Source organism: Anomaloglossus baeobatrachus, chromosome 1 (assembly GCF_048569485.1).
Source record: "Anomaloglossus baeobatrachus isolate aAnoBae1 chromosome 1, aAnoBae1.hap1, whole genome shotgun sequence".
Classification (NCBI taxonomy): domain Eukaryota; kingdom Metazoa; phylum Chordata; class Amphibia; order Anura; family Aromobatidae; genus Anomaloglossus; species Anomaloglossus baeobatrachus.
The window spans coordinates 492,763,184-492,784,395 of record NC_134353.1 but is presented as its reverse complement, the minus strand read 5'-3'; the positions used below and the strand labels follow the sequence as shown (position 1 = coordinate 492,784,395).

Genomic DNA, 21,212 nt, shown 5'->3' with positions numbered 1-21,212 from the left:
ACCGGTGATGGACAGGCAGCCCGTGGACGGTCTGCATTTTACTAAGGGGGAATGTGGCGCCCTAGACAAGCCAGGACGTCACAAGCACAACACCAACACACCCCACACTCCCGGTCAGGCACACCGAAGTCAGACAAAAACCCTTGTTGCCTCCCTCCAGGGGCTGATGTCCACACCAGGGGGTGGGCCAGGCGGTTGGTCCCGCCCACCGAGGAGTACACAGTCCTGGAGGCGGGAAAAGAGTCAGTTAGGGTGAGAGTTAGAGAGAGAGTTTTGGAAGTGAAAGTGGAAGGAGGGAAGTGGCAGTAGAGAAGCCTGAAGTTGGTCCAGGTGTGTGGCCCGGACGGATCAGCAAGGTTGGCAGACGGTGGTGACCGTCTGCAGGAGAGGCCTATTGGAGCCAGCCGTAAGGACCATGGACGGGCGGTGGCCCGGCGGTACCGGAGCGGTACGCAAAGAGAAGCCAGCACCATCCGGCAGGGGCTTACGGACCCCGGCAAGGCTAGGAGTCGCCGTGAATTTGCCTCATTCGTTAGCGAAGGGAACCTCCTGGGTTTCCCAGCAGCCAAGTCCCGTCAGAAGACAACAGTCCAACCGAGAGAGGGAAACACAGTCACCGCCAAGGCTAAAGTTCCCAGGGCCAGAGCCTGCGGGCAAAAGGGGCTCCTTCAGCACCCATCCAAGCTGGGGAGCGGGTTACCGGTGGGAACCCATTGGAACCGTACACGTCACAGAGGTGCAGGGAAAGGCAGTCACCATCAACCTGCCGGGAGGAGAAACACCGCAGCCGTCTGTGGGACCCGTCCATCAAGCCGTGTGTTTTACCGAGAACTGTGTCCTCATCATTGGCTGAGTGAGTACCACTGTGCCATGCGGCACAGCGCTGCCCCCGCGACCCTGCACCTCACCAGGCCCTGTAACCCGCCTGCCATCAATCCCTACCCCCTCACCGGGCCCCGGGACAACCAACCCCCTACCCACGGAGGGGAGAACTAACATCCAGGCTGCTCCCTGTCATCGCTCCCGGGATCCCCGTCCAGAGCAGCGGTGGTGTCACCAATATCACCACAACCGTGGGTGGCGTCACGGACAATATCCAATCCCCACAATCAATCCCCACCCTTTTCACTCACGGGCGAGGAACGCCGCTCGAGTCCCCGGGATTAGGCCCACCGCTCGAGCCACCACCGAGCAGCGACAGCAGCAGCCGGACCCAAGCAGTGGGAGAGCGCAGCGTCCCCTCCTCCGCCCGCGACAACAGAACTGCTAGAATGGCCCAGCCAATCACTTGAACTGAATCTAATAGAAAATTTATGGAAGGAACTAAAGCTTAAAGTTCATAGAAGGAGCTCACAGAATATTCAGGATTTGAAGAATGTTTGCGTGGAAGAATGGAACAAAATCACACCTGAGCAATGCATGCGACTGGTTTCTCCATACAGGAGGCATCTTGAAGCTGTCATCAATAACAAAGGTTTTTTGTATGACGTACTAAATAAATTTCAGTAAGTATGTTCAATGATTTTTCCTGTGTAATTTATCATTATTACACATAACTTAATTTATGGACATCTATGCTTATGGTATTTCTTTGCCTGTGTGGATTGGATGGGCTGTTACCGACATCTGATGAAAAAATTCAAGTCAAAAGAATCTTTAGAAATATGTTTAAATCAAAAATTGGTGACTTGTTCAATAATATTTCATCCACTGTACCTGTGTGACTGGTGTCCTATGCAAGCTTCACATGTGTGCATTTTGAATGGTAGGCAACCATTCCTATGATTGTGAGCGGTTGCTTCTTCAGTATTTGCACCTGCGCTGCCCCAGCTTTTATCATTGAGGTTTCCTACGTTCTCCTAGTGCAAAAACCTAGCATTTTAAGAGGTGTATATAGACTTTTCACACCCACTATATATATATATATATATATATATATATATATATATATATATATATATACAGTTAGGTCCAGAAATATTTGAACAGTGACACAAGTTTTGTTATTTTAGCTGTTTACAAAAACATGTTCAGAAATACAATTATATATATAATATGGGCTGAAAGTGCACACTCCCAGCTGCAATATGAGAGTTTTCACATCCAAATCGGAGAAAGGGTTTAGGAATCATAGCTCTGTAATGCATAGCCTCCTCTTTTTCAAGGGACCAAAAGTAATTGGACAAGGGACTCTAAGGGCTGCAATTAACTCTGAAGGCGTCTCCCTCGTTAACCTGTAATCAATGAAGTAGTTAAAAGGTCTGGGGTTGATTACAGGTGTGTGGTTTTGCATTTGGAAGCTGTTGCTGTGACCAGACAACATGCGGTCTAAGGAACTCTCAATTGAGGTGAAGCCGAACATCCTGAGGCTGAAAAAAAAGAAAAAATCCATCAGAGAGATAGCAGACATGCTTGGAGTAGCAAAATCAACAGTCGGGTACATTCTGAGAAAAAAGGAATTGACTGGTGAGCTTGGGAACTCAAAAAGGCCTGGGCGTCCACGGATGACAACAGTGGTGGATGATCGCCGCATACTTTCTTTGGTGAAGAAGAACCCGTTCACAACATCAAATGAAGTCCAGAACACTCTCAGTGAAGTAGGTGTATCTGTCTCTAAGTCAACAGTAAAGAGAAGACTCCATGAAAGTAAATACAAAGGGTTCACATCTAGATGCAAACCATTCATCAATTCCAAAAATAGACAGGCCAGAGTTAAATTTGCTGAAAAACACCTCATGAAGCCAGCTCAGTTCTAGAAAAGTATTCTATGGACAGATGAGACAAAGATCAACCTGTACCAGAATGATGGGAAGAAAAAAGTTTGGAGAAGAAAGGGAACGGCACATGATCCAAGGCACACCACATCCTCTGTAAAACATGGTGGAGGCAACGTGATGGCATGGGCATGCATGGCTTTCAATGGCACTGGGTCACTTGTGTTTATTGATGACATAACAGCAGACAAGAGTAGCCGGATGAATTCTGAAGTGTACGGGATATACTTTTAGCCCAGATTCAGCCAAATGCCGCAAAGTTGATCGGACGGCACTTCATAGTACAGATGGACAATGACCCCAAGCAGCCAAAGCTACCCAGGAGTTCATGAGTGCAAAAAAGTGGAACATTCTGCAATGGCCAAGTCAATCACCAGATCTTAACCCAATTGAGCATGCATTTCACTTGCTCAATCCAGACTTAAGACGGAAAGACCCACAAACAAGCAAGACCTGAAGGCTGCGGCTGTAAAGGCCTGGCAAAGCATTAAGAAGGAGGAAACCCAGCGTTTGGTGATGTCTGTGGGTTTCAGACTTAAGGCAGTGATTGCCTCCAAAGGATTCGCAACAAAATATTGAAAATAAAAATATTTTGTTTGGGTTTGGTTTATTTGTCCAATTACTTTTGACCTCCTAAAATGTGGAGTGTTTGTAAAGAAATGTGTACAATTCCTACAATTTCTATCAGATATTTTTGTTCAAACCTTCAAATTAAACTTTACAATCTGCACTTGAATTCTGTTGTAGAGGTTTCATTTCAAATCCAATGTGGTGGCATGCAGAGCCCAACTCGCGAAAATTGTGTCACTGTCCAAATATTTCTGGACCTAACTGTATACATAAATATATACATACATATATATTAAGTACATGTATTCTGTACTCCAAATTACACATGATATATAAATGTGCCCTAAGTAGAGCTGGGCGGACTCACAGAAAACCTGCTCTCTTTTTAAAAAAATCCAGATCCGATGCAGAATCTGGCCCCCTTATAAGTCCGTGGGGATCAGAATCCGGAGATTAAAAATGATAGTAGAAAGGATAGTGGAATGGGAACGCAAGCAGTGGGCTTACCAAGGCTCCGGCATGGCTGTACGCTGCTCCCAGGCCTCACATTCACTTCTGGTGTTGCGCATTACTTCATCACATATGCACTGCTTTCCTTGCCCACCGGTGCCAGTGATGATTGGTTGCAGCCAGATTCTCATCCACCCTGAGTGGCAGCGTGTCAGTTGACTACATCCAATTACAGGCGCCAGGACAGCCGGTGGGTGGGGAAAGCAGTGTAACTGAAGGAGCCCATACATTCTAGCATCCACCGTGAGCCTAGAATGCATGGGCTCATTTTAGGTTAGTGGGAGTGACTGGCTTGGTTAGTGAGAATGGTGATGTTTTCTCTCGTCCACCATAATCATGCAAGGGGTTTGGCCCCCCTGCACCCCACCTGAGGTCAGGTTACCTGATGTTACAAGTGGAGGACCATGGGAATCTCCAGCTGTGACCACAAATAAACTGAGAGACGCCATCGTTAATCACGGCTCATTCATGCTCTGGAGCTCACAGCGAGCAGTCATGTTTTATGGCACTCACTGTGAGATTCAGATGTAGCAGAGCTGAATCACCGTGAGATCTCGTGTGGATTACTTCAGACCTGCAGGTGTGTTTGGGGTTAATAAAGTGGTGAAAGAGTGTTTTTTTTGTCTTTTATTCCAAATAAAGGATTTTTTAGGTGTTTGTTTGTTTACTTTCACTTACTTACACTTGTCATAGAAACCTGCCATAACTAATCTAGGGTTTAGTAGCAGCTGTGGGTTATTATTAACCCCTTCTATTACCTTGAATGCCACTGCATCAGGGCAATGAGAAGAGCTGGTAAAGTGCCGGGCTTGTCGTGTCTAATAGATGAGACAATTCCGGGCGGCTGGAGGCTGATATTTTTAGGCTGGATCTCCCCAGCCTGAGAATGCCAGCCCCCAGCTGGCTTTATCATGGCTGGATATGAAATTGGGGGGGGCGCACATTTTTTTTTAAATTATTTATTTAAATAATTGGAAAACAAAGCTGCGGTTCCTTTTCTTTTGATACACAGCCAAGATAAGCGCAGGACTAGGTCAGCAGCCTGTAGTCATGGGCTTTATCTGTGCTGGGTATCAGAATACCGGGGGACCCTGCACCAATTGTTTTGTTTATTTATTTTTATACCTCGATACTGACCTGCATACAGTACCTGTCAGTGATTGCAGGCAGACGCTGTTACACAGGCTGGGGGCACATATGACTGCAACCAATCACAGACGGCATGACGGCCAGTGGACGGGGAAAGCAGGGAAAGCCGTGTATTTGCGATTAGAGAATGCGTGGCACAGGAAGTGAATGTGTACCCTGGAAGCAGTGTGCCGCCATGACACAGAACCTTGGTAAGTATGAAGCGCTCGCTTCATTTTTGTTTTCTTTACTTTTCCTTTATTTATTTATTTTTTTAAATTTCTCGAGATCTGACTCTGGATCAAACACCCGGAATCCCTGGCTTGGGCCTAGCACCCAGGGATCTTTGAAACTGCGCAGATCTGGACTTTTACAGTCCGAATCTGCTCAGCCCTAGTCCTAAGATACTTAGCTAAAAAGAATGTAATAACATTTTTAAACGGAATCTATATTGAATTTTTCAGTAGTTGCGTGACTTACCATCTCTCTGTTTTTCCAACAGCCTGTTCTGAGACATAATTTCACTGATTTGCTTGCTGTGAGCCTCAGCCAGATAGTGTAGATGAGTATCGTTATCTATTGTCCTTGGTTCTGGTCTACCAATTCCATTCATCTAAAAATGAGAACATTTTCAGTTAAACACCATTAGTTATCAATTTGATTACTTAACCAAGATGCAATGCCTCAAATCGGACATCATTTTTTTTCTATTTTCAAAAAACGGTTGTCTATTTTATTTTTGAGTAAGCTGACGTTCCTTTTCACACATTTGTTAACAATTTGGCCAACACGTAATTATCCTTTGTACTATAATTTTTTTTTAAATTTAAATTTGCCACTTTTTGCTATTTTTTCCAGTGAATCACAGGCAATTCCAATTGTGTAGAACCCTTGTACTGTATGCAAATTCTTTCAAACTCTGTAGCGTAAACATAGCTTTAATAATTTCAAAGTCAACTCAACATACGTATTCACATATGCATTGGTCAGTTTTATTATATGAACAAAGAGAAAAAATTGAAGTCAGTTCCAGATCTGTCACGTGAAAGACATCATTGGCGCCCAAATTAGTTTATTAGGGTCCATCAGGTTTACGTCATGATGTTATATTACTAGAAAAAAGATTGACTCTGGAACGAAGGCTCCAAAATTTTTCTAGATATTCTCTATTTCTTTATAAAATTCAACACAATAAAAATTCACTGTGTTAAACCCTACAAGGAGTCCTAAATGAGTAGAGTAGGTGTCAGAAATCTGTCTTTTTGTCTTAAGCGCAATTATTTTTTAGATCTTATGTATCAGGATTTGGCTTTCCCAAATAGTATGTCATGGAACTGGCAGAGTGCAACAAGTGCTGGATATGTACATTCTGATTTTCTGTATACCAATATACACTACAGTTCAAAAGTTTAAGGTCACTTAGATATTTCCTTATTTTTGAAAGAAAAGCACATTTTTTTCAATGAAGCTAACATTAAATTAAACAGAAATAAACTCTATACATTGTTAATGTGGTAAATGACTATTCTAGCTGCAAATGCCTGGTTTTGAATGCAATATCTACATAGGTGTATTTCCAACAACCATCACTCCAGTGTTCTAATGGTAAATTGTGTTTGCTAACTCTGTTAGAAGGATAATGGATGTTTAGAAATCCCTTGAAAACCCTTGTGCAAGTATGTCAGCACAGCTGAAAACAGTTTTGCTGATTAAAGAAGCTATAAAACTGACTTTCCTTTGAGCTAGGCGAGAATCTGGAGCATAACATTTGTTGGTTCCAGTAAGCTCTCAAAATGGCCAGAAAAAGAGAACTTTCATGTAAAACTCGCCAGTCTATTCTTGTTCTTAGAAATGAAGGATATTCCAAGTGAGAAATTGCCAAGAAACTGAAGATTTCCTACAACGGTGTGTACTACTCCCTTCAGAGGAGAGCACAAACAGGCTCTAACCAGAGTAGAAAGAGACGTGGGAGGCCCTGCTGCACAACTGAGCAACAAGACAAGTACAATAGAGTCTCTAGTTTGAGAAATCGATACCTCACAGGTTCTCAACTGGCAGCTTCTTTAAATAGTACCCGCAAAACGCCAGTGTCAAAGTCTATAGTGAAGAGGCGACTCTGGGATGCTGGCCTTCAGGGCAGAGTGGCAAAGAAAAAGCCCTATCTGAGACTGGCTAATAAAAGGAAAAGAATAATATGGGCAAAAGAACACAGACATTGGACAGAGGAAGATTGGAAAAAAATTTTATGGACAGACAAATCGAAGTTTGAGGTGTTGGATCACACAGAACAACACTTGTGAGAAACAGAACTACTGAAAAGATGCTGGAAGAGTGCCTGACGCCATCTGTAGATGTAATGTGATGGTCTGGGTTGCTTTGGTGCTGGTAAAGTGGGACATTTGTACAATATAAAAGGGATTTTGAATAAGGAAGGCTATCACTCCATTTTGCAATGCCATGCCATACCCTGTGGACAGCGCTTGATTGGAGCCAATTTCATCCTACAACAGGACAATGACCCAAAGCACACCTCCAAATTATGCATGAACTATTTAGGGAAGAAGCAGGCAGCTGGTATTCTATCTGTGATGGAGTGGCCAGCCCAGTCACTAGATCTCAAACCTATTGGGCTGTTGTGGGAGCAGCTTGTCCGTATGGTACGCAAAACATGCCCATCAAGCCAATCCAACTTGTGGGAGGGTCTTCCGGAAGCATGGGGTGAAATATCTCCTGATTACCTCATCAAATTAACAGCTAGAATGCCAAAGGTCTGCAAAGCTGGAATTAATGCAAAGGAACATTCTGTGACGTAAGCAAAGTTTGAAGGAGAAAATTATTATTTCAAGTAAAAATCATTATTTCTAACCACGTCACTGTCTGGACTATATTTTCTATTCATTATGCAACTCATTTGATAAATAAAAGTATGATTTTTCATGGAAAAGACAAAATTGTCTGGGTGAAACCAAACTTTTGAATTGTAGTATACATCATCTAATTTATCAAACACATGGATGTAGTACAGAAAAGAGGGCAAATTTGTATGAAAACAGTGCATTTAGATAATCGATCCTTTTTAGACTTGGTAAAGACTGAGACAGTACTTACTTTCAGTGCATCAGACGTCCCCTCGTTAGCGTCCAATATAAGAGTATGATCATTTATCATCTTGATTTGATGATCATGCTGCAATGGATCATTTTTTTTTCGTCTGGAGTTTTTGAGATGGTTAACCTAATTCACAGGGTAATAAAGTCAGATAGTTGGAGCAAGAATAAATAAATGCTATCTCCAGTTATCACTGAGTAGAAAATAAGGGTAAATTCACATGTAGTAGATTGTTGTAGGCATTTCTGCTAATAAGAATAGTTTTCATTCATCTGGTTGGGATTGTTTTGATAGTAACTACATGCCACAAGTGATTTTGATTTGCCTCTAGATTCCAAATATACCATCATAAATGGTGTATCATGTAAGATTTTTTAGATATTGTGGCTATTGTAGATTTTGGAAATGTATTTTGTGTACTTGCTTTGTCACCGCAATCCCTCTTTTGTTTTTTTGTTTGAAATTATTGAATCACCGACTAAGCATGTGATAGCATTCATTTTGGTGTACTTTCCAGTGTAAAAGGCTATAAACAGTTACCAGACGGCAGGCGTCCTATATCTTTGATATTGTGTAATGTGATTTAGCGGGCTTCCGTGGTATTGATCAATGAAATGGTATTGCGCAATGATATGTAAAGCTTGGGAATGAGTGAAATGTCTGAACGGTATATAAATGTGCAATCATAGAGCTCTGGTGTATTTCTTAGCGTTGGTGAGACCCTTTTAAAATTCTTGTCTTCTTTAATTACAGCGAAATAGCAAAATGGCAAGTGCTCAACGTCGTTGTTGTTGCGTAAACCATCCTGATAACTTCTGCTTTGTGTGTGGAAAGTTTACAACAAAAGCAAACAAAAACAAAATTGTGAAATATAAAGATCATGAATGGCAGATTTGCTGTGATTTAAAAGTTGTTGCTCTGCTTTTAGGTTTACAGGGTGGTTTTACTAAATTCTGCTGCTTTTTGTTTCTGTGGGACAGCTGGGAAACCAAAAACCACTACACAGGGAAGGAATGGCCTGTGAGGAAATTATACATTACTGGAAAAGAAAAATCCCACTGGTTGATCCAAGGAAAATAATTCTGCCATCTTTACATATAAAGCTGGGGTTGATCAAGAACTTTGTAAAAGCTCTTGATAAAGAGGGTCAGGCTTTCAATCATTTGGTTGCCATGTTTCCAAAATTGAGTGCAGCTAAGTTAAAGGAAGGTATATTCATTGGACCCCAAATCATAAAATTGCTAAAAGATGAAACATTCGAGTCAAAACTCAAGAAACATGAGTCATCTGCTTGGTCTTCCTTCAAAGCAATTGTTGATGGCTTCTTAGGTAACAATAAAGATGATGACTATGTTTCCATAGTCAATGAGTTATTGAAAAACTACAAAGAAATGGGCCCCCTCTGGGGGCTGTAGAATGTCATTGAAAATTCATTTTTTACATTCGCACCTTGACTTTTTTCCAGAAAGCTTGGGTTCTGTTAGTGACGAACAAGGTGAGCGTTTTCACCAGGACATTCTTACCATGGAGAAATGCTACCAAGGATGCTGGAATCCTGCAATGATGGGCGACTACTGCTGGATGTTGTGTAGGGAGACAGATGAGACTACATACAAAAGGAAAGCCTCATGAGTCCATTTTGCCTAAACAACATGACATTAGAATTTGGATTTTGATAGCAATTAAGCTGAAAGTGTATAATTTAAGTGCTATTGCTATTATTATGACTTTAAGTCATCATTACAACTTTATGACATTGATAGTGTAGCTTTTAAGTAGGCCTAATAGTTTCTTATCGTCTTTCTTAAAATGCTGTGTATCTAGTAAATGTGACGTGATAGAAAGAATCCGACTTTTCCACTGAAATCAACACCCCAAAATTAATTAAAACCACCCATTTTCAAACCAGATACAGATTTTTTTTTTGTTGACCAGTGTTATGGGAGAAATAGCCATATAGTATCAAATGAAGAGGGGCTATATCCAACCTTGAAAATCAACATTACCAAGAAAGAGACAATTTGTATTCTAGATAATTATTAGGTTATCTATATTGATTTATAGGGTATCTGTCAGTTGGATCAACCCTCCAAAACCGTCTAGGCATGTAGGTCAGAGCAAGCCGAATAAAATGATACCTTGATATGTGTGTTTATAAGACGTACCGGATTAAAGGACGCACCCCAAATTTACAAAAAAAAGTAAAAAAAAAGGGATCCGTCTTATAATCCAGTGGTATCTTATCAGAGAGGGAGGCAGCAGCGGTGGTGGAGTGGGGTCACAAGAGGCAGGGGCGGTGGTGGAGCAGGGTGGTGTGCGGGCGGTGCAGCGAATGTTCCAGATGCTCGCTGCAGGTGGTTTGAGGCAGTCAAGATCCAGAAACTGCTGTGGGCTGCAGGCCGTTGTCCAGCAGGCCGCTGTGCTGGAGGCTGCTGTGCTGCGGGCAGTGAGGTGAGGCAGGGGCCATCCTTAGGTCGGCGGTGCAGGCTTTAAAGAAATGGCGCTCGGAGTCGGCGCATGCGCAGATTGAACTATCTGCTCAATAACAAGCCGAGATCTCATCTGCGCATGCGCCAGCTCAGGGCTCCATTTTTTTAAGTCTGCTGCTGGGCTGGAGGCAGCATGTGTACAGATGAGATCTTGAGCCGAGAGCTTCATGTACACACGCGCTGACTCCGGGCCATTATTTGAAGCCTGCACCGCCGACCTAAGAATGACCCCTGCCTCTCCTCTCACAGTACAGCGCAGCAGCGTCCCTCAGCAATGGCCCCCAGCACAGCAGCTCCCCAGCATAGCAGCTGCATTTGAGACTCCCAGCAAAGCGGCAGCAGTAGCCGCCCCCAGCACATCAGCAGCAGCAGTGGCCACCAAGACAGCGACAGCAGCAGCAGTGACCCACAACACAGCAGCAGCAACAGCAGCCCCCAGCACAGTGCCAGTAAACCGTAGCATTGCCCCTGCCTCCTGCTACCCCTCTCCACCACCTCCTGGTAAGCTACATTTTGGTTATAAGATGCACCCCTCATTTCCCTCCCAAATTTTTGGGAGGAAAAGTGTGTAGTTTCTCTAGTCAAACATACATGGCTGAAATCATGCAATCAGTATCTGATATTAGGACTGATATCCACTATTGAATTCCATTTTGCATTAAGATTTTTTTTTTGTAGAGCTTATATCAGTAGAATATATCACCATAAATATCACATGACCATAACTAAAATCTGTATATAGATGTTATCTAACACTAAATTTATTAAGAAAAATAGAGAAAGATCTGTATATCTTGTGGAGGCTTAAAAGGCCACTCCTCAAAATTACTTACAGTCATGACCAAAAGTGTTGAAATTGTACAAGAATAGGAAGTATTTCTTCCCAAAAATTATTGCAATTACACACTTGTTATACATGTTTATTTCCTTTGTGTGTATTGGAACAACACAAAAACTGAGGAAAAAAGGTGAATTGGACATAATTTCACACAAGACCACTTAAATGGGCTGGACAAAATAGTTGCTCATTCAAAATCACCTCTGGCAAGGTGTGGGTAATATGAAAATCGCACCTGAAACAAAATAAAAAGGGGAGATGTTGACTAAATTTTGGCATTGTGTGCCACACTAAGTAAGGACAACAGAAAAAGAAGAGAACTGTCTGAGGACTTTAGACCCCAAACTGTTGAAAAATATCAACAATTTCAACGTTACAAGTCCATCTACAGAGATTTTGATGTTCCTTTGTCCATGGTGTGCAACATAATGAAGATGTTTACAACCCATGGCACTGTAGTTTATCTCTTTGGAAGTGGATGGCAGAAAAAAATTGATGAAAGGATGCCACGCAGGATAATGCGGATGTTGGATAAGCAGCCCCAATCAAGTTCCAAAGAAATTCAAGTTGTACTGCAGGCTCAGGGTGCATCAGTGTCTGCTCGAACTATTCGTCGACATTTGAATAAAATGAAACACTATAGAAGGAGACACAGGAGGACCCCACTGCTGACACAGACACATAAAGAAAGCTAGACTGCAGTTTGCCAAAATGTAGGTGAGTAAACAAAAAAATTCTTCTGGCAAAGCATCTTGTGGACAGAAGAAACCAAGACAGAGCTTTTTGTGAAACATATTATTCTACTGTTTACCGAAAATGGTATGAGGCCTACAAAAAAAAGAACAAAATAACGACTAAGTGTAGTGGAGGTTCAAAGACATTTTTGGAGTTGATTTGCTGTGTCAATAAGCTGAGTTTGTGTCCTACGTGATGGGTCTTCCAGCAGGACAATAACCCCAAACATACTTCAAGAAGCAAACAGATATGAATGGAAACAAAATGCTGGAGAGTTCTGAAGTGGTAGCAATGAATCCAGATCTAAATCCCATTGAAGAACTGTGGAGAGATCTTAAAATTGCTGTTGTGAGAAGGCGCCTTCAGATATGAGAGACCTGGAGAAATTTGTAAAAGAAGAGTGGCCCAAAATTCCAGTTGAGAGGTGTAAGAAGCTTGTTGATGGTTATAGGAAGTGATTGATTGCAGTTATTTATTCCAAATGCTGTGCAACCAAATATTATGTTGAGGGTGCCAACAATTTTACTTGGACCATTTTTGGAGTTTTGTGTGAAATTATGTCCAGTTTGCCTCTTTTTCTGTTTTGTTTTTTGTTTTTTTTGTGTTGTTCCAATACACACAAAGGAAATAAACATGTGTCTAACAAAATATATGTAATTGCAATTATATACTGGGGGAAATACGTTTCTGGAACAACTTTAACTGTTCGAACACTTTCGGCTATGTATATATATATATATATATATATATATATATATACATATATATATATATGTATATATATACACATATATATATATATATATATATGTATATAACATATAAAGCTGAGTGTATGTGTGCATGTGTGCATGTATGTCCGCTAAAGGAATCCGCACCGTTGCTTTTATAATCACGAAATTTTGCACAGACACTCCATGTGACTCAGGGAATGTCATAGACTATGTTTGGGCAGGAAAATGTAACCACACGCTTTACAGTTACTCTCCAAAAATCCTGCTTTCATTAAACTGAATGGAGGTGGGAGCTATAGGTTATTAATAGCAACTGTCAGTGGTTGCTATAGGAACAAAATAAACTGTTAGTATAAGAAGCTTATGTGTGAGGTAATAAGATGTCAGTGGGGAGATGGATTGAGAGAGACAGAAAAAGACAGACAGAGACAGACGTGGAAAGAGACAGACAGAGACAGACGGAAAAGAGACAGCCCTGGAAAGAGACAGCCCTGGAAAGAGACAGCCCTGGAAATAGACAGACGGGCAAAGAGACAGACGAGCAAAGAAACAGACCTGGAAAGAAACAGACCTGGAAAGAGACAGATAGGCAAAGCGACAGACCTGGAGAGAGACAGACCTGGAAAGATACAGACCTGGAAAGAGACAGTTGGGGAAAGAGACAGGCAGGCAAAGAGACAGACGGGCAAAGAGATGGACCTAGAAAGAGATAGCACTAGAAAGAGACAGAAGGGCAAAGAGACAGACGGGCAAAGAGACAGACGGGCAAAGAGACAGACCTGGAAAGAGACAGACCGGGAAAGAGACAGACCTGGAAAAAGACAGACAAGGAAAGAGACAGGCTGGCAAAAAGACAGACGGGCAAAGACACAGCCCTAGAAAGAGACAGACGGGCAAAGAGACAGATGGGCAAAGAGATAGATGGGCATAGAGATAGACGGGTAAAGAGACAGACCGGGAAAGAGACAAACTGGGCAACAGACAGACCCGGGAAAGAGACAGACCGGGAAAGAGACAGACGGGCAAAGAGACAGATGGGGAAAGAGACAGCCCTGGAAAGAGACAGACGGGGAAACAGACCAACGAGCAAAGAGACAGACGGGCATAGAGACAGACAGGCATAGAGACAGACGGGCATAGAGACAGACCTGGAAAGACATAGTCCGGGAAAGAGACAGACCGGGAAAGAGACAGACCTGGAAAGAGGCAGCCCTGCAAAGAGACAGACGGGCAAAGAGACAGACAGGGATAGAGAGAGACGGGGAAAGAGAGAGACAGGGAAAGAGAGAGACAGACACACACATAGAGAAAGACACAGAGATAGAGACAGATAGACTGATACAGTTACAGACAGAGAGATAGAAACAGACAGACAAGGAAAGACACAGAGAAATAGACAGACAGCGACACACATACAGAGACTGGGAGCAAGACAGAGAGAGAGTTACCATCCTGGGCAACGCCCGGGTACTACAGCTAGTATATATATATATATATATATATATATATATATATATATATATATATACAGTTAGGTCCAGAAATATTTGGACAGTGACACAAGTTTTGTTATTTTAGCTGTTTACAAAAACATGTTCAGAAATACAATTATATATATAATATGGGCTGAAAGTGCACACTCCCAGCTGCAATATGAGAGTTTTCACATCCAAATCGGAGAAAGGGTTTAGGAATCATAGCTCTGTAATGCATAGCCTCCTCTTTTTCAAGGGACCAAAAGTAATTGGACAAGGGACTCTAAGGGCTGCAATTAACTCTGAAGGCGTCTCCCTCGTTAACCTGTAATCAATGAAGTAGTTAAAAGGTCTGGGGTTGATTACAGGTGTGTGGTTTTGCATTTGGAAGCTGTTGCTGTGACCAGACAACATGCGGTCTAAGGAACTCTCAATTGAGGTGAAGCAGAACATCCTGAGGCTGAAAAAAAAGAAAAAATCCATCAGAGAGATAGCAGACATGCTTGGAGTAGCAAAATCAACAGTCGGGTACATTCTGAGAAAAAAGGAATTGACTGGTGAGCTTGGCAACTCAAAAAGGCCTGGACGTCCACGGATGACAACAGTGGTGGATGATCGCCGCATACTTTCTTTGGTGAAGAAGAACCCGTTCACAACATCAACTGAAGTCCAGAACACTCTCAGTAAAGTAGGTGTATCTGTCTCGAAGTCAACAGTAAAGAGAAGACTCCATGAAAGTAAATACAAAGGGTTCACATCTAGATGCAAACCATTCATCAATTCCAAAAATAGACAGGCCAGAGTTAAATTTGCTGAAAAACACCTCATGAAGCCAGCTCAGTTCTGGAAAAGTATTCTATGGACAGATGGGACAAAGATCAACCTGTACCAGAATGATGGGAAGAAAAAAGTTTGGAGAAGAAAGGGAACGGCACATGATCCAAGGCACACCACATCCTCTGTAAAACATGGTGGAGGCAACGTGATGGCATGGGCATGCATGGCTTTCAATGGCACTGGGTCACTTGTGTTTATTGATGACATAACAGCAGACAAGAGTAGCCGGATGAATTCTGAAGTGTACCGGGATATACTTTCAGCCCAGATTTAGCCAAATGCCGCAAAATTGATCGGACGATGCTTCATAGTACAGATGGACAATGACCCCAAGCATACAGCCAAAGCTACCCAGGAGTTCATGAGTGCAAAAAAGTGGAGCCTTCTGCAATGGCCAAGTCAATCACCAGATCTTAACCCAATTGAGCATGCATTTCACTTGCTCAAATCCAGACTTAAGACGGAAAGACCCACAAACAAGCAAGACCTAAAGGCTGCGGCTGTAAAGGCCTGGCAAAGCATTAAGAAGGAGGAAACCCAGCGTTTGGTGATGTCCATGGGTTCCAGACTTAAGGCAGTGATTGCCTCCAAAGGATTCGCAACAAAATATTGAAAATAAAAATATTTTGTTTGGGTTTGGTTTATTTGTCCAATTACTTTTGACCTCCTAAAATGTGGAGTGTTTGTAAAGAAATGTGTACAATTCCTACAATTTCTATCAGATATTTTTGTTCAAACCTTCAAATTAAATGTTACAATCTGCACTTGAATTCTGTTGTAGAGGTTTCATTTCAAATCCAATGTGGTGGCATGCAGAGCCCAACTCGCGAAAATTGTGTCACTGTCCAAATATTTCTGGACCTAACTGTATATATATATATATATATATATATATATATATACAGTTGTATATATATATATATATATATATATATCCAATACACTGAATAAAAATATAAACACAACACTTATGTTTTTGTTCTCATTTTTCATGAGTTGAACTCAAAGATCTAACACTTTTTTTTTGCACACAAAAGGCCTCTTATCAGACAAAACAATGTCATGCATATTGCAAGTTTTGAGGGTTTGTGCAGTTGGTATGCAGACTGCAGGAATGTCCACCAGAGCTGTTGCCTAGGAATTGAATGTAGATTTCTCTACCATAAGCCATTCCCAAAGACATCTCAGAGAATTTTGCAGTACATCAAATCGGCCTCACAGACCACGTGTAACCATACCAGCCTAGGACCTCTACATCCAGCATCTTCCCTCCAAGATCTTCTCAGACAAGCCACCCGGACAGCTGCTGCAACAATTGCATAACCAAAGAATTTTTCACAAACTATTAGAAACCATCTGCACGCTTGTCATCCTCATTGGTGTCTCCAACTGACTGAAATTTGTCATCTTAACCAAATTAAGTGGACAAATACTCACATTCGATGGCGTCTGGCATATTGGAGAGGTGTTCTCTTCATGCATGAATACCGGTTTTCACTGTAGAAGGCAAATGGCAGACTGCGTGTATGGTGTCATTTGGGTGAGCGGTTTGCTGATGTCAATGTTGAGAATTGAGTGGCCCATGGTGGCAGTCGGGTTATGGTATGAGCATTCATATGTTATGGACAACAAGCACAGGTGCATTAATTGATGCCATTTCTCCAGCAATCTAAAACAAGAGTGGGAAACCTCTAGCCTGCTGATGACTTTTTCTGCGGTCCCAGGTCAGATGCCCAGGCACCCCAGTGCTTGGGCGACAGTCTCGTCTTGCTCGCTGACGACCCTTTAAAACCCGCACACAGCGTTCAATGCTGAACGCTGCAATGCATACACTGTGCCCCCCCCAAGGCTGTCTGTGCCCCCCCCAGCGTTTCCATGGCTGTCTGTGCCTCCCCAGAGTTCCCAATGCTGTCTGTGCTCCCCCAGCATCCCCAGGGCTGACTGTTCCCCCCAGCATCTCCAGGGCTGTCTGTACTCCCTCAGCCTCCCCAGTCCTATCTGTCTGCATTTTATTTAAAGTGTGATGCTTGGACTCTGGTGATGAAGGAGTTAATCACTGGTGTTGTTTTCTCACTTACAAAACATCCAGTTACGAGTCACCACTTACACAGGAAGCCAGGCAATCTGGGGGTTTCCAGGTTACCAGGACAACAGCCACTTAGGCGGGCTTTGCATACTACGACATCGCAGGTGCGATGTCGGTGGGGTCAAATTGAAAATGAAGAACTTCCGGCATCGCATGCGACATCGTAGTGTGTAAAGGCTCGATGATACAATTAATGAGCGCAAAAGCGTCGTAATCGTATCATCGGTGCAGCGTCGGCGTAATCCATGATTACGCTGACACGACGGTCCGATGTTGTTCCTCGTTCCTGCGGCAGCACACATCGCTGTGTGTGAAGCCGCAGGAGCGAGGAACATCTCCTACCGGCGTCACTGCGGTTTCCGTAGGATATGCGTAAGGAAGGAGGTGGGCGGGATGTTTACATCCCGCTCATCTACGCCCCTCCGCTCCTATTGGCCGCCTGCCGTGTGACGTCGCAGTGACGCCATACGACCCGCCCCCTTAATAAGGAGGCGGGTCGCCGGCCACAGCGACGGTCGCAGGACAGATGAGTCCATGTGAAGCTGCCGTAGCGATAATGTTCGCTACGGCAGTTATCACAAGGATATCGCAGCTGCGACGGGGGCGGGGACTATCGCGCTCGGCATCGCAGCATCGGCCTGCGATGTCGCAGCGTGCAAAGTGCCCCTAAGAGTCATCCCAAGGGTGGGGGCACTGAGTGAGTAAGAGAGAGAGAGACAACCTTTTTCACTGGAGTTCAGTCTGGGAGCCGGAGAGAGCAGACAGCCTTAAGAGAGGAAGGAGAGCAAGGCTGGTCCTGGGCACGGGAGACTCGTGGACGTTGTCCCAGGACCAGGGGCCACAACACCGCACGGAGTCTGCAGAAATGAAACTGGAATAGGGTGAGAGGCGACCGGTGGAGATGGTGAGACAGAGGAGACATGGTAGCTGAGGTCGAGCCTAACTGTTCCCACAGTGCCAGCGCAGTCATGGTGCAGAGCCCTCGGTTGGGGAAACCTTCATGCACTCTAACAAATCTGCAGGGGTTGGGGATTTTATGTCCCATCACCCACCACCCCCTTTCCCAGAGCACAGTGACATATAGGATCCAGGGTCAGGTTTACAGCCAGGCCCCAAGGCGAGGACCCACGTCACCTGCATACGGGACGGGATACTTAACACGGACAGCATGGTCTCCAAGTTGTTCAAGCCACAGGGCTTTCCACAACCAAGCGCAAGGAGGAAAGTCTCACACATTTCCACAGACACCGGTGATTGCCTCTGATTCACCCGGGACCGGCTGGAGTCCATCCATGGCGGCGGAAAGCAGCAACTCTGGGGAGCATTAAGAACTGTGAGTAAAAGGAACTTGGTACTGCAGCCCTGATGTCGTCCTTGTCATTGCCGGTGCCGCCGCACCGCGTCTCGGCGCCATCAGCTGTCTCCATCTCCCTCATCCTCCCTGGGGCTCACTCCACCTGTGGGGAGCTGGACTATCTGGGCTGCGTGAACATCAGCCCCGGAGGAGAGCAACATCTCGCAGCGGCGGCTAATCTCTGGCCGCACATCATGGGTGGCATTCCAAAGCATCCCCCATTCTCATCCAACACCACTCCTGGAAGAGGAAAAGTCACAGGAAGGGTCTGTGGCGGAGGAGGCCAAGACCCCAGTCACTGCTGCAACCAGTGACACACTTCCCAGGTACCCTTCACCCTCCTTCTATCCCCCCTTTACATCTTGCACTTGCTTGTTTGTCTTTTACATGTAGCTGACAGGGCCATGGAGTTCGGACAGGCCAGTCAACAGCTACCCCACAAAAGCACTGACCTTACATATATACCCCTGGAGATGTATGTGCCCCCCAGCAATGTACATACCCCCAGTAATGTCTGTGCCCCAGGTGATGTCTGTGAGCCACAGTGATGTATATACCCACGAGTGATTTCTGAGCCCCCATTGATGTCTGTGTCCCCAGTGATGTATTTACCCCCTACTGATGTCTATGCCCACCAGATTCTCTAGTGATGCATTTTCCTCCCAGCCCTCTACAGTGATGTATGTGCCCTTAACATCTCCTGCAATGTCTATGCCCCACAGCTTTTCCAGTCATATCTATGCCCACCAGCATCCCCAGTGATGTATATTCCTTCCAGCCCTCCTCTGTAATGTATATGCCCCAGCCTCTCCTGTGATGTACTCTACAGTTCAAAAGTTTGGGGTCACTTAGATATTTCCATATTTTTTAAAGAAAAGCATATTTTTTTCAATGAAGCTAACATTAAATTAAACAAAAATTCACTCTATACATTATTAATGTGGTAAATGACTATTCTAGCTTCAAATGTCTGGCTTTTAATGCAATATCTACATGGGTGTATAGAGGCCCATTTCCAACAGCCACCACTCCAGTGTTCTAATGGTACATTGTGTTTGCTAACTATGTTAGAAGGCTAATGGATGTTTAGAAATCCCTTGAAAACCCTTGTGCAAGTATGTTAGCACAGCTGAAAATAGTTTTGCTGATTAGGGAAGCTATAAAACTGACCTTCCTTTGAGCTAATTGAGGACCTGGAGCATAACATTTGTTGGTTCCATTAAAATCTCCAAATGGCCAGAAAAAGAGAACTTTCATGCAAAACTCGACAGTCTATTCTTGTTCGTAGAAATGAAGGATATTCCATGCCAGAAATTGCCAAGAAACTGAAGAATTCCTACAACGGTGTGTACTACTCCCTTCAGAGGAGAGCATGAACAGGCTCTAACGAGAGTAGAAAGAGAAGTGGGGGGCCCCGCTGCACAACTGAGCAACAAGACAAGTACCTTAGTGTCTCTAGTTTGAGGAATCAACGCCTCACAGGTCCTCAACTGGCAGCTTCTTTAAATACTGTACTACCCGCAAAACGCCAGTGTCAACGTCTAAAGTGAAGAGGCGACTCTGGGATGCTGGCCTTCAGGGCAGAGTGGCAAAGAAAAAGCCATATCTGAGACTGGCTAATAAAAGGAAAAGAATAATATGGGCAAAAGAACACAGACATTGGACAGAGGAAGATTGGAAAAAAGTGTTATGGACAGACAAATCGAAGTTTGAGGTGTTTGGATCACACAGAAGAATATTTGTGAGACGCAGAACAGCTGGAAGATGCTGGAAGAGTGCCTGACACCATCTGTCAAGCATGGTGGAGGTAATGTAATGGTCTGGGGTTGCTTTGGTGCTGGTAAAGTGGGAGATTTGTACAAGTTAAAAGGGATTTTGAATAAGGAAGGCTATCACTCCATTTTGCAATGCCATGCCATACGCTGTGGACAGTGCTTGATTGAAGCCAATTTCATCCTACAACAGCACAATGACCCAAATAACACTTCCAAATTATGCATAAACTATTTAGGGAAGAAGCAGGCAGCTGGTATTCTATCTGTAATGGAGTGGCCAGCCCAGTCACCAAATCTCAACCCTATTGAGCTGTTGTGGGAGCAGCTTGTTCGTATGGTACGCAAAAAGTGCCCATCAAACAAATCCAACTTGTGGGAGGGGCTTCTGGAAGCATGGGGTAAAATATCTCCAGATTACCTCCGCAAATTAACAGCTAGAATGCCAAAGATCTGCAAAGCTGGAATTGCTGCAAAGGAGCATTCTCTGACGAAAGCCAAGTTTGAAGGAGAAAATTATTATTTAAAGTAAATATCATTATTTCTAACCTAGTCAATGTCTGGACTATATTTTCTATTCATTATGCAACCCACTTGAATTAAAGTATGATGTTTCATGGAAAAGACAAAATTGTCTGGGTGACCCCAAACTTTTGAACTGTAGTGTATATGCCCCAGCTTCTCCTGTGATATATATGCCCCCAGCGTCTACCTGTGATGTATATGTCCCCATTCCCTCCTGTGATGTTTATGCCCCCATCCCCTCCTTTAATGTATATGCCCCTTGCATCTCCTATGTGAT

At 43.7% G+C, this 21,212-nt stretch overlaps 1 protein-coding gene across 1 annotated transcript in view; it reads right to left on the bottom strand.

Moving 5' to 3' along the window:
* Window positions 1-21,212, bottom strand: part of LOC142295485 (coiled-coil domain-containing protein 17-like) — a 122,424-nt gene that overhangs the window by 100,546 nt on the left and 666 nt on the right. Inside the window, exons 2-3 of the mRNA XM_075338593.1 lie at window positions 8,091-8,216; window positions 5,463-5,595 (exon numbers count right to left, since the gene is read on the bottom strand). Coding sequence (XP_075194708.1) covers window positions 5,463-5,595; window positions 8,091-8,216 — 259 coding nt within the window. The remainder of the gene's footprint in view (window positions 1-5,462; window positions 5,596-8,090; window positions 8,217-21,212) is intronic.